This window comes from Centrocercus urophasianus, unplaced genomic scaffold, assembly GCF_019232065.1.
Source record: "Centrocercus urophasianus isolate 14NV4802_14NV808 unplaced genomic scaffold, USGS_Curo_1.0 seq_14, whole genome shotgun sequence".
Classification (NCBI taxonomy): Eukaryota; Metazoa; Chordata; class Aves; order Galliformes; family Phasianidae; genus Centrocercus; species Centrocercus urophasianus.
In genome coordinates this window covers 24055252-24068254 of record NW_024884586.1, presented here as the reverse complement: position 1 = coordinate 24068254, position 13003 = coordinate 24055252, and the positions used below count along the sequence as shown (strand labels likewise).

The 13003-nt window shown below is 43.7% G+C and overlaps 1 protein-coding gene and 2 long non-coding RNA genes across 5 annotated transcripts in view; 1 reads left to right on the top strand and 2 right to left on the bottom strand.

Moving 5' to 3' along the window:
* Positions 1–11548, bottom strand: part of LOC122157967 — a 54096-nt gene extending 42548 nt beyond the window's left edge. Inside the window, exon 1 of one of the 3 annotated variants that reach the window (XR_006168089.1) lies at positions 11213–11548. This is a non-coding gene — a long non-coding RNA (uncharacterized LOC122157967). The remainder of the gene's footprint in view (positions 1–11212) is intronic. The other 2 variants (XR_006168087.1, XR_006168088.1) reach the window with 2 other exon arrangements.
* Positions 9989–10949, bottom strand: LOC122157968. Its single transcript, XR_006168090.1, has 2 exons — positions 10781–10949; positions 9989–10700 (listed from the first exon to the last, which is right to left on the bottom strand). It is a non-coding gene; the product is annotated as an uncharacterized LOC122157968 (long non-coding RNA).
* A 501-nt stretch (positions 11549–12049) lies between the features above and the next one.
* The window catches only part of SPRED1 (sprouty related EVH1 domain containing 1), a 54206-nt gene continuing 53252 nt past the window's right edge, over positions 12050–13003 (top strand). The window contains exon 1 of the mRNA XM_042814237.1: positions 12050–12266. Within this exon, the coding sequence (XP_042670171.1) occupies positions 12235–12266 (32 nt within the window). The 5' untranslated portion in view covers positions 12050–12234. The remainder of the gene's footprint in view (positions 12267–13003) is intronic.

Genomic DNA, 13003 nt, shown 5'->3' with positions numbered 1-13003 from the left:
ATATACAACACAAATCTTTAGGCATATGATCTAGATAATTCAGCAATAATCTAGTCTCCCAATGCATTTCCTGTGAGCTATAGATAGGGAATCATGTTGGTGCCTCCTTTTCCTTTCTGCAAAAGCTATCAGGCTTCCATTCTTTGATTCCTTGCTATGTGTATATTCAAAGCTAGCTCAGCAAGATCCTTGAGCCCTGTAGCCAAGTTGACTCTAGCAGTATCGAAGACTGACCAGTAGGTATAATTCTATGGAAGAAAAGCAGCTGAGAAAGTTTATTACTTTATAAATACTTCCTTTTTAATATGTTCATGCATATGTATATCTATGTATGTACTTGTGCATATATGCATGGCTACACATGTATTTGTGAATGGCTGTATAGGTGTATGAAAGATTAAAAACAAGGCACTATGCAGATATAAGGAGATTAATTAAGCGACAGAAGAATTCCACAAAAAACACAAAGCATAATTCCCACTAAGTGTTCTGCCTTGTACTTGCCTATATTCTCCATCTAGAATGAGTAAGTGGAAACACTTCATCAGCATCCCAGATTACAAGAGGAGCAGAATGCTTATCAACTGCCACGCATTTCATAAAGGGGAAGAAGCTGTTTGCTGTAGTGAAAATCAGATGAGGCTGAAGAGAAGCAATCCTGTCTCTTACTCCCACACCTGCACAGTTCAGCTATGCCGAAGCACTTTAGTCAGTCTCAGAAAATCAAGAATATAATTTTAAATCCTATTGTCCTCTTGCACAAAGGGGTGATCCAGGACTTTCATACCATACACATTGCTGCTTGATGGAAAGAACTAAAAATAGCTTCTAAAACCTGATTAAATTTATGTATATTTGCAAATTGGATTTGGTCGTTATATTAACAGAACAATGCTATTTGTAGAGCAAATATATGTACTTCATTATTTACTGTGTAAAATTTAAAAAATGTATATTTACAGAACATAGAAATTAAGAGGAAATATTTAAGACATTAGTATTATCCATGATTCCTTTATAACAAGGCAGGTTTTGTCCATACTTCTTGAGAAATGCCATTTCCTACAATAGTACCCACAGAGAATAAGACCTATTTTGCCAAGCACTATGGAAACAGAATAATCTTGAAACCAGCCCTACCTCAAACAGTTTACAATCTAAGAAATGAGAGAAAGCAGATAGTAGGTGTTCGTTTAGTCTTTATGTCTTGCCTTGTATACTGGAACTGTAAAGAATTAAAGAATTATATAAATTGTTGCTGGTTCTGATGCAGTTTTGTGATTTGCAGATTAAACTGAAACAGTAAGGATGGCTTCTGCCCTAGTGTTCCAAGACATGTTTGAACCTACAGATCTGAATAAATCTGACAAACTCCTTTCTCACAAGGTCTTTTGACTTTCATGGTTTTGATTCAAACTTGGATGGAAGTAGAGAAGCTACAGATCTTCCAATTGCTTCCAAACCAAATTCTACATTAAATCAAGCTTCAGACTTTGATTCTGTTCCATAATTACTCTGAAAATTAGTACTATTTATTTGCCCTTAAATGTTCTGAAATCATTAAAATGCTCCCATTTTAACATCTGCTGGCAGTTTGCTTGTTTGTGAGATGTGGCAGTAGGGAGAACGCTGAAGAACTGAAATGGCTTTAAGGCCTTCAGGTGAGAGAATCGAGCCTCTGCCTCTAATGTCTCTAATGATTTGGATAATATGGATAATATAATAATGATTCTACAAAACTTGTTTTAAAATCTCATTTTAAAAAACAACAACAAAAAAGAAACAAACGTGGGAGCAGTGATGTCTGTGTCTAGCATTTGTTTCTCATCAAGTGCTGAAAGTAAAGCATAGAGCTGGAAAGGGACCAAGCAGAGTTCCTCCAGCACTGTCTTTCAGATGCACATCATTTGTACCCCATGCATGTAGGTGTCACAGGTGGGTAGGGGGCTACTGGCAGAGGAAAGTGATCATCATAGAGATCGTGCAGAGAGAATGGGATAATTGAGAGGACTGGATTAACAGAAATGAAATTCAAAGGCTAAAAGAAAAGGTTATGAACAATGGACAAAAGTTCTACTCTAAGATCTGGCCTCTTTATCTAAAAACTGCTCAGAAGGAGAGCTACATGAGTACATTAATGGGTACAAAATTATTCTGAGCTACTAACTTGCCATAACCACAGAAAAAGAAATGCCTATGCATTCATAGGCTTATTGAAGACGCAGGAAGATTAATACCTTTAGTGCAGTGCATGTATTTGCAGTACTTCATATTAAATATTCTGTGATTTACATTCAAGTAGCATAAATTCAAGCTCAGGAAGATGCTGGGATGAGCTGTCCAACACATGTTGGAGATGGAAAGCCTGTCATGTGGGAAGAAGGGACAGAGAGACCTTGGTCTGGTTTATCCAAAAGTATGGGGACTTGTGTTAGCTAAGGTCTAGCAATGCCTCAAGGTGGAAATTAGATATTGAAGTGAGAGACAATGGTGTCTTGAGAACATAGATGTAAGTAACTTTAGGATGGTCATAAGTAACTTTAGGATGGAAACTTGGATGTTTCCTCCTAATTAGGAAATTACGATAGAAGTCAGTTCCTGCTGTGAGTGTGGAAGTGAATTACTCTGGGTAGTTTTAATATAAACTTGGGTACTATAGGAAAAAAAGAATATGTATGAGGTTACTCATGTCAGTGCAGCTGCATAACTCAAATTGATGTCTCACATCTCAATACTCAGTATTGGCTTATTTAATGCAAAACTGAGTTTTTAAATGAAAGTAGTGTCTGAGCAACTGGACTGAAACCTTTTAAAGTTATCAATATATCCAACTCCCTTTGAATTCATGTAAGATATATATGTTAAAACACTGGGAGCTCAAGTTCTTTTTCCCCAGTTATTGATGTGAGCCACGCTGTGATATGGAAGATGGAAAGACAAATTTTTAGTCAGTAATCAAAAAAGGCTGTGATATTATTTCTATTAACAGTGCTTTCCACCCCACCCCTCCCACCCTCCTTAAAGGACAGTAGCTTAGTTCGTTCCTACCCTGTGTTTACCAGCTGTGGAGTAAAGATCATCTGTGTATCTGTTGGTGTATAACAAAATTTAAGATTTATTGTTTACTTACCGAAGATGCCAAATATTTCTAAACAACTGGTGAGTAGTTATTTTACTGAAAAATTAATTTTTTTGAATCACATTGACAGGAACTAAGATTTTTCTTTGCATTTGCCACTAAATCTTTGTGTCTGTGATCATTGAGCTAACAGCACCTGGTAAATTCCAGATGACTTTAAAATCTTTTCCATCTGTAGCTGTCTTTGATGCCTCAAAAGAACTAATTTATCCATTATGGACTAATTTCTTTACTGATAATCTAGTGAGAATGATGCAAAAATACTCTTTGAGCCTGCTCTTTTTCAAATGGATTTAGTGTCCTTTTTCTTTAGCATTCAGCTCTCCTTAAGGTCTGAGAGTACCTTTTTATGGTTCACAAGTTGTTGTTGTAATCAAGTTGGCTGCAGTCCCACAGTAAGCTGTGTGACTCAGTGACAGTTGCAATCAGTGCACCAGGAAAAAGACAAAGAACTGATACATTGGGAAGCTGCAGCCACGGATGAAAATATTTGGAGAGCTTTTCACAAAGTCTATTACTTGGAGAGCTTCAGATTAATCTGAGCTTTGAAGTGTTCAATATCGTTATTAACTAATGCATGTAGCATCTAATGTTGCCAAGTTTTATATTTAACAAGCATTAAGTTTCAATTAGATACAATATTGTTAATTTCCCACAATAAAAAGTTGCACTACATTGCTGTGCACTGTAAGACTTCTATTCAGGAAATACCTAGATATGTTTTAAGAGAGGCAGAAAGTTTTACTATTTAAAAGCCCCAAGGTGGTCAAGGATGCTCTTAACTTGACTCATTTGCTTAATTCTCAGAAATATCAGTGAGATTTCAGTATGAGACAGAAAGGAAATACTTTGATTTTAACATTGTCATTTATCATTCCAGAGCCTGATGTGTTCTCAAGAAAACAAGAATTTTCATTTCTCAAGTACCCTGCCTAGGACTTGAAGAGTGCTTTGAAATCAGTGATGTTACTTCAGTGGAAGGTATCTATCATTCTTTTGCCTACAAATGATAAGAATCCCCCGATACGGATCTCTTTTGTAGATCCTCTCTAATTACCGACAAGCATTTTGGCAGTATTTATCCCTTATAAGGATGATCAGAAATCTAGGGACTCTGTAGGGAGAGTTTAGGTAATCTAAGGTAAGATGTGGCCAATATTCAGCAATTATACCTGTTCTACCCTTTTTTTTGAAGAGAAATGTACAAAGCATCTGAGAACAAGGCAAATATATCCTGGATAGCTCCAACTTATGTAACAGCACTCCCACCTTCTCTGCCAGCAATTCATTGCTTCTTCATGAACAGCAATGTACTCAGAAGTCACCCACAATCACACACATGAATGTAGTCCCACTCATTTGCACATTCCTACAGCAATTCCTACAGTATTACCTTACACCAAGCAGTTTTAAAATGAACTTTTAAGGAAGAATATAAAATATACATTTTAAATAGCCTGAAGTACTCAGCAGATACATCAGTGAGGGTGATGACATGTGCCCGTATCACCAAGAGGCTTTGGTTACATAAAAATTGCCATATTGTCTCGGATTTGTTGTCCATTGAGTCTAGAATCCTGTTGGTGAAGGTGACAAGTACCAGATGCTTCAGAGGCAGGTGCAAGAAACCCCCGTATTGAATGCTTATGTAATAGAGAGGGTTCTTCCTAAAATCAGGCAGTCTGTGGGTGGTTTATGCTTCACAGCAGGAGAGTTTATAACGCCGCAAAATGTTTATCTTCATTATGTAACTGTGGATGTGATTACCCATCTATAGGCAGCCTGGGCAGAAAGTGCCACGGGGCTTTTAATAAACACTACTAATCAGGACCTTGTGTTATGTCTCAGCTCAGAGACACTGAAGCACTTCAGGATCTGAGTGAGCCAAAAGAATTGCACCAATTTGCTAGGCTGATCATTCTTTAAATTGTAGAAAGTGCTTGCAAAGGCTCATTCAGCCATCTCAGTGCTGGATGTCTGCTCTCAGTCAGCCACTAACCCAGAGATCCAGACTCATCCAAGTGTCGCCAGTTCACAGCGGTGAATTCCTACAGAGTTACACAGGCTGAGCTTGAATTGAGGAAGTGAGCAAGAGGACATTTTTCTTCAAAATCATCTCAGTAAAAAGAACAATCTCTCAGACAATTGGAATCTAAAGTAGCCCAGATCTGAAGTAATTTACAATTCTAAGATAACACTCACAATCTCTATTATTTAAGAAAAGCAAGAGTGATTTATTTTTTTTCATAAAGGAATTTATTTGCTGCATTGTAAAGAGGGAGGAACTGAAACATCCAGTATAAATACCAAAAACCTTCTATGGTGGGTTCTTGATTTTTAAATTATATTCTGTTTTAAATTCCAAGTCTCCTCCCAAGTTAGAGCTTTTCCACAAGAGGCAGCATGCATTCATAGCAATTTAATTGAGCTTGTTTGATGTTATAATCATGCCATTAGTTAATTTAGCACAGCTCTATGTGGGTCCTAGGAATAATGACACATGCAGCTCAGTTGCTACACTGCTCTGCAGCACAAGCAAGGAGAAACAAAAAGAAACAAGTCCCACACAGAATGCTCCAAGTTTTAAGGTTTTTTAAATAAAAAGATGTCATTAAAATGGCAGCTAGGAGCATGATGGAAGGAGATCCTAAAAGTAATCAGGTGGTGGGGTGGTACAAGGCAAATGCTCTCTTTGCAGGGCTGGCATCATATAGTGTGTTTTCTGAAGAACACCTACGGCATTCACTTGCGGTTGAGCTGCCATTCCTTTCAGACCTTGCACATCTGTTTCTGGGTCTCTTTTTGGAAGTATTGGAAAGGAAAAGCTTGAGGGGAAAAAAAAAAAAAGAAAAAAAAGAAAAAGCACTTTCACAGGTATGTACCTGTTTGAATCTCGGAGACACCTTTAAAAATAGAGTGGGCATGTCCTGTCACATACCAAGAGGTGAGAGGAATGAGGGTGGGGTAAGTATCGTCCTCTCTTGGAAGCTGAGAGATTGAGGAAGCTCCTTCTTCATGGCTGAACATTCTGAACAGCTGTGTAAATGCTCCCTGCCCATTTCGTTTAAAAAGAAACAGGTTTGCTCTAACTCCCTTGGATTTTGGGGGGTTTAAACTAACCTCCCAGCTGTGCACTGAAATGAATTAAAGGTGCGCATACAAGGACCATGGTGCCTGGGCTGAAAGATCTTCCACCACGTTGCAGGCCCTTGTTCCATCGTGCTGTGCTGTTTGCACACAAACTGCGAGTGGCTGCACAGCACAGGAGTGTGGAGCTGGGGAAGGATCAGGAGTGCTGAGTGTGCAGATTGCACCCAGCATCACACCACAGCTTCCCCCAGACAGCATGTTGCTGCGTGTGGAGCAGAAATCCGCCTCTGTTTCCTATTTTATAGAAACTGATATGACCGCAGTGGATCTGTCCCCAGCTGCCCTACTTGAATTTTAGAGTATATTTGGGACTTTCCCTTTTGAGGGTATTTGGACCTGATTTTCTGGGTAGTAGTAATAAAGGTCCAAAAAAAGCCAAAAAGAAATATATGAAACATTTCTGTTAAGTTTGAAATGAAATTCTAAATAAGATTTGTGTGTGTTTTTCTCGGAATATTTGCTACTCAACGCTATTAATAATAATAAAAAGTTATCTGTTTTCTTCCCTTATTCTCCTAATTGTTTGTAATATTTTTCCTACTTTCAAAGGAAAGGATTGAAACTGTGGAGCTCTGGGAGTTCTCCCATTTGCCATATGTTGTGTATGTGTGCATTTTATATATATGTATATATGTATGGACATTGTGGCTTAGCCTAGATAGTGACAAAAACGCATCCACTGCTGGAACACTTGAGAAACAATAAAATAGTGCCTTACTCCATCAGTCCACTACTCCAGACTCAGAATCACTCATCTTGGCCAGAAATTACTGTGGGAAAAGAAGAGGGAGATGGATGAATATCGTCTTCTGTCCTTCCACATCTGTGCTCTCCTTTAGCATACTCGACCTTCCCACAGCTTTGGAGTGTGCTAAGAGGCCAAAAGTCTTCTGGCCTGAATTCTCCTCCTCTTAATTTTTAACCTGCCAAATAATCTAAACTAGAACTACACTTGCTTTAGGCTTTCTATGGAGTCAGTGGAGAGAAAAAAGCATCTCCAGAAGATGACTCAGATATTCCACAGGCTCTGGTACTTGGCAAGGCCAGATGTGCTCCTCCCAGCTGGACAGCAGCAGGAAGCCAGGGCAGCCCCAGGAGCCCCAGCTGAGCGACAGCATCTCTGGGAGATCCTAGACAGATGTGAGGGGCTCTCCTGCACACACTGCAGTCGTGATCGTGGGCTACAAAGACAAACACACCAAAAGAAAAGTGTCTGTAGCAGAAAGAAGCACTCCTGTCAGCCTCTGTACAAGAGAGCCATTTTGTCTCTGCCTCTACCTTTGCCTCAAAGAGTGACTTGGAACTAAGTACTGATGTACATCTGTGAACAGAAATGGGAAACATGCATCCTCAACTAAAAGCAAAATGTGTTCTTTATCATATTTTCTGATTTCTTCCTCTCAGCAAGGAAGTATTCCTTATTTTTATCCCACTTGATCCTAACTGCAGCATTCAGCTGCTGTGTTGCAATCAACAGCACAGTCCTGAGGCCCCAATTTCCCTCCAGTTTGACACACACTCAAGGGCTACGCTTCAGGCCAGCACAAATTAGTCCCAACAAAAGCAGTTTTGCACTACCATTCTTTTCTCATCCCCCTCTGTGCTATCTGTTCCCTCAGGCATTGTTGGGTGTTTACCCACTCCATGTTTAACTGCACCTCACGAAGGGCCAATCACTTCGTATTTCCTACACTTGCTTTCTCGCCCGAATGCATTCCCCAGTGTGGTTCACTACTCAGCATACAGATCTATAGCTAGCACAGCCTATAAGTACTATAATTTATGAAATGCTGATATTCTGTTGAGTTAGAGCCATCTACACAAAAATTCATAGATTTCATTCTAATGTAGTTTTGCATCTTGCTAGAAAACATCTTGTAGATAATTCGATCAAGTATCATAGAATGATTTGGGTTGGAAAGACCTCAGAGCTCACCCAGTTCCACCCCCCTGCTGTGGGCAGGGCTGCCACCCTCTAGCTCAGCTGCCCAGGGTGCCATCCAACTTGGCCTTGAACACATCCAGGGCATGCACAGCCTCCCTGGGCAGCCTGTGTCTCAGTGCCTCACCACCGCTTGAGTAGAGAATTTCCACCTAATATTTAACCTAAATTTCCTCTCTTTTAGTTCAAAGCCATTCCCCTTTGTCTTATCGCTATTAGGTCGAATAGAAAGTTGCCCTTCCAAAAACCCACCATTTTATCCTGTATGCAGTAGCAAGATTTCAGATGAGAATTTAACAGAATCTGACTTTGCTGAAAATACTATTATAGATTAAATCAGCTCAGTTTTGTTAAATCCTTATTAGAACGTGTATAATGACCACCAGAGTTTAACTCACACTCTGATTCTGAATGGAAGCTCTTACAAAAAAGATTCCCTAATGTTACCATTTACTTCAAAATGGCAGAATGCCCATACCACTTCCATTTTTTGTAAACTCATCATTATAATCTAGATGTGAGTGCAACAATCACTGTTTTGTGGAGGTAGATTTCAACACTTTTACACGTAGGAGTTAAAACCTTAAGTAAGAATTGGTCATTTAAGTTCTGCAATGACTGACTGATCTGGATGGCATTACTGCCACTGATCCTATTATGGATTTTAAGATGTGGATGCCATGCCGATCAGAATTATGCAATTTAACCCTTGTAAAACATCTTCTCTATATAATTCTTCTGCCACAGATTTGCAGCCCGCTATGTGGCACAAGCACTGCTGACCATCTGTTCCATTGGGATGTCACAGACATGAGTGCAACCATTTAAAGGAATGGTAAATAAGCACCCTGGGCAGAATATATACCAGTCCTTTGTTCAGTAGTAGCATAAGAAACATACTTTAGACCTGCTTAGTAAATGTATTTTCCAACATAGACTGCTGCCTCATTTTAAGTATTCCTGTTAACCACCCACTTTTAAAGATAAGAGCTGATGAGCTTTACATTTCTCATTTAAAAGTGTCTCTAGAACCAGGGCCAAAGAATATTTGCAAGTCCAAGGCCCACAGCTGTCAAAATGTCAAAGCAGAGCAATGGTTCTGAGGTATAAATTAGTTCTTGTAATGTGCAACTAAAGATCTTTTTTCCGAGCAGATTTCCATTCATAACTTTTAAATAGTCAAGTCTGTAACAACCAAATGCAGTCACAGAATGTATGTCTATCTGTTTGAGTTTGTGTGACTCTTGAAGGAAGAGAAGTCCCAGAGCATGTGGCACTTAGGACACGAAGTGGCAGTTTGTCTGAGGTTTCTGGATGATGTCACCTGTGCCTGGTTTGCTTCTGCACTGTTTGCATGGGTGGGGCTCAAAGATATTTTTCAAATGAGCCAGTGACAATGAAACACCTGATTTTCTGCTCCAAAACACAAAACTAGAAGGCTCTGAAACCAACTGCTGCCCAGCAAAAGGCCACTCCATATCAGTTTTCTGATGTTCCCAATTTCTGCGAAAAGGGGATTTCTGATGCAAGATACAAACCAACAGTTTTTCTGTCTTCTTTGTGACATTCAGATAGAGACAGAAACTGTTTGTAAGACTTCTGCTATGTGTACAGAGCCATGAGATCATGTGCAAAAGCTACAAGAGGTAAAGAAGCAGTGAGCTCCTCTCCACTTACCTCCTCCACGCAGATCCCTGAAAGTCGTGTGGCTAATATCACATTTGCAGTTCATAAATGCATACACTCTATTCTTAATGTAGACATTCTTAAAAGCTTTAATTATTTGTGCCAGATTACAAACGAGTTCATTTTATTGAATTGTCAGGGTGAAAAGTATTATTACAATAAATATATTTAAGGTATTTAAAAAAACGTAGCAGATTTCTCTATCTTTCTGTCATCATCACGTCTTTTTTCAGAGGTGTCTGAATAGAGCTGTATGACAAATGGAGTTGGTTCCTGAGCACTCCTGTACAGTACATTATCTGCACATCGCAAGGCAGAAAATACTCCAAAAGATTTCTTGCTGCCAGGTAGAGTAACATGATGTCCCCACAGCTGAGTTTCAAAACACATTTTTAGGGCAGCAGGCAAGAGGTTCCTGTATTCAAATCATGCATTGAATCACTGAGAATTGTAATATTGTGCAAAATTGGGTTTCTGGTATATTTTTAGAATTTAGATGAGATTGTGCCATGAATAACCGATCCATTTTTGACTGTACCATTTTAGGAAAAAAAATGTTTTTACTAAACAATTAGAAAATTTCCTCCAAAAGCTGCCCTGATAAGGAAGAGAGCATCACAGGGCACGTTTAGGATGCGTGCAAACACGTGCCACGTGGGCCACTGAGCAGAGCGGCGTGACAGTAGCTTGCTATGATTGCTCCATCACGCTGATGGCAGAGCCCCTTTGGAGTTTGGAACAGGAATGTTACAGTGAATGTAAACCACCCATGCCTTCTTTTGCCTGGAAGAGAAGATTATATATACATCCATATACATAAAATAGGTTCTATTTAAAATGTTTTAACTAACGATTCTACGAACCTCCCCTCCAAAAAGAATTCCTCCTTCAAAAACCTGACAGGAACTTTTTCTTCAACTTTTTCTCAGAGCTTTCAATCACGAAAGAAAAAAAAAAAAAAAAAAAAAAAAAGAAAAGCCGTCCGGAAAAAGTCTCTGGACATCATTCCAACGAACCGCCCTCCAACCCCGGTAGGGCTGCGCTCCCCACACCGCTACCGGCGCTGCCCTAGGCGCTCCCCCCGCCTCCCCACCCCCCGGGGGCAGCAGTCCGCGGACGGCCGCGTGGGAACCGCTGCGTTTCCGCACAGGAAAGGGACAGCTCATCGCTGCTGTGCAGCAGAGAGGGAATGAGCGGTTCCAGGAAAAACGGAACGGGGCTGGAGTTGGGAGAAGTGCCTCAGAAGTAGCGGATGCGCATTGTCAGCCCCCACCGCGCCGCTCCCCCGCTCTTACCTGCCCCTCTTCGCGCCTCCATCCCGCGGGCCCGGCGCACACGGATCCCGGCGGGAGCTCCCCCGCGGGGTACCCATCAGCCCCGCCGGTCCCGGCCCGCGCGGCGCCCCACTCAGCACTCAGCGCACAGCGCTGTGGCACGTATCCCTCCGCGGCGGCTCCCGGGAAAGGCGTGAGGCAGAGCCGCGGGAACTACTTTGGGAGAGCCGAGCGGCAGCGGGGCTCAGGGAGAGCGCCGCACCCGGCCGGGCAGCGGGAGGAGTGTAAGGGAGGGGTGTGCAGGGGGGCCACCCGCTTCCCTCCGCCCCGCTCCCCTGCGGTTATTTTGGATCGCGCAGTGGCGGCGGAAGGAGCCCGAAGCCGACGCTTCCGCCCAGTTTTCCTGTGAGGGGGCGGCGGAGCGAGGAGCGCAGCGCCCAACTTCCCGCAGCCCTCCGCGGGCCGGGGGCTCTCCCTGCCGCACCCCCGCACCGCACCACACCGCACCGCCGTGACGCAGCCCCTCGCTGCCGGCCCTCCCCCGCACCCCCCAGCCGCCTTAAAACGCCGCCCTCCCCCCCCCACCCCCCCTTACCGCCAGCCTCCTCCTTGGCACCGGCCCCCCCCTCCCCTCCCCCGTCGCCGGGCCGCGGCCGTCTGCAGGAATCCGGCGGAGAAGAGAGGGCGGGAGGAGGAGGAAGAGGAGGAGGAGGAGGAGGGCGGCAGCGCGGCGAGCGATGAGCGGCGGCGGGAGGACGGCGCGGCGCTGCGCCTGGCGGCGAGGAGCTGTGCCTGGGCGCCGCCGCGCCGCTTCCCAGTAACTGCGGGAGAGAGAGAGCGGAGCGCCGCGCCAGCGTTGCATCGCCGTCTCCGCCATCCGCACGGATACGGCGGCTTCGTGCTTCTGCGGGACCCGGACCGCTCCGGCCCGGCTGCGGCTGGGGGCGAGCGGGGGGGAACAATGGTGAAGTTTCTGGTGAGTTCTGGCTGCGCCCCGGCCGCCCCGCTGCTGCTGCTCCGCCTCGGATCACGGTGAGGGGAAAATGAGCGAGGAGACGGCGGCTGCTAACACCGAGTAAGCTCCGCGCGTGTGCGTGTGCGCGGACGGGGGCGCGGGTCGGGGCGCGGGGCCGTGGCGGTGTCGCCCCTTGGCGGTGGGGCCGGGCCGGGCTGCGGAGCGCGGTGTTCGGCGGCGTTCCGCATGGAAACGGGCGTGTGGGAGCTCCATCCTGCAGGAAACTGCTCCTGAATGTTAATTGGATGAGTCAGTCCGTGTAAATACGGCTTAAACCTGCCCTGGAGCCCTGCTTTTTCTTTTCCTTTTTTTTTTTTTTTTTTTTTCTTTTTTTTTTTTTTCTTTCTTTCTTTTTTTTAGTGAGAGCTTGGGACTTTTATTTTTTAAGAGAGGAAGGGGCAACTCAGGGATCTCAGTGTTTTTAACGTGCCGGGATTGAAGGAGACCTGGAGCAGAATGAGCGGTTGTAGATCACCATAACGTCTTAGAAATACTACTAATAAAAAAAAGAAAAATAAATCTTTGGGGCAGGAAGAGGAGATGAGCATTGGGCAGAGAACGCGAGAGTCCCTCAGGACTCTGAAACGCGAACGTGGGGCGTTCTGAAACTTCTTTTATCGCAAGAAAGTTCGGGTGCCCGCGGAGCTTCGGGTTGACGGCCCCGCGCCCGGGCGCTGCCACCCCCCGATGGGCCGTGTGGGCACCGCTGACGCCGCGGGTCGCAGGGTGCTGTGGGTCGCTGGGGAGCTGCGGGGTACCGCTGCCACCCGGGCAGGAGAGCGCGGGCGCCACCCCGC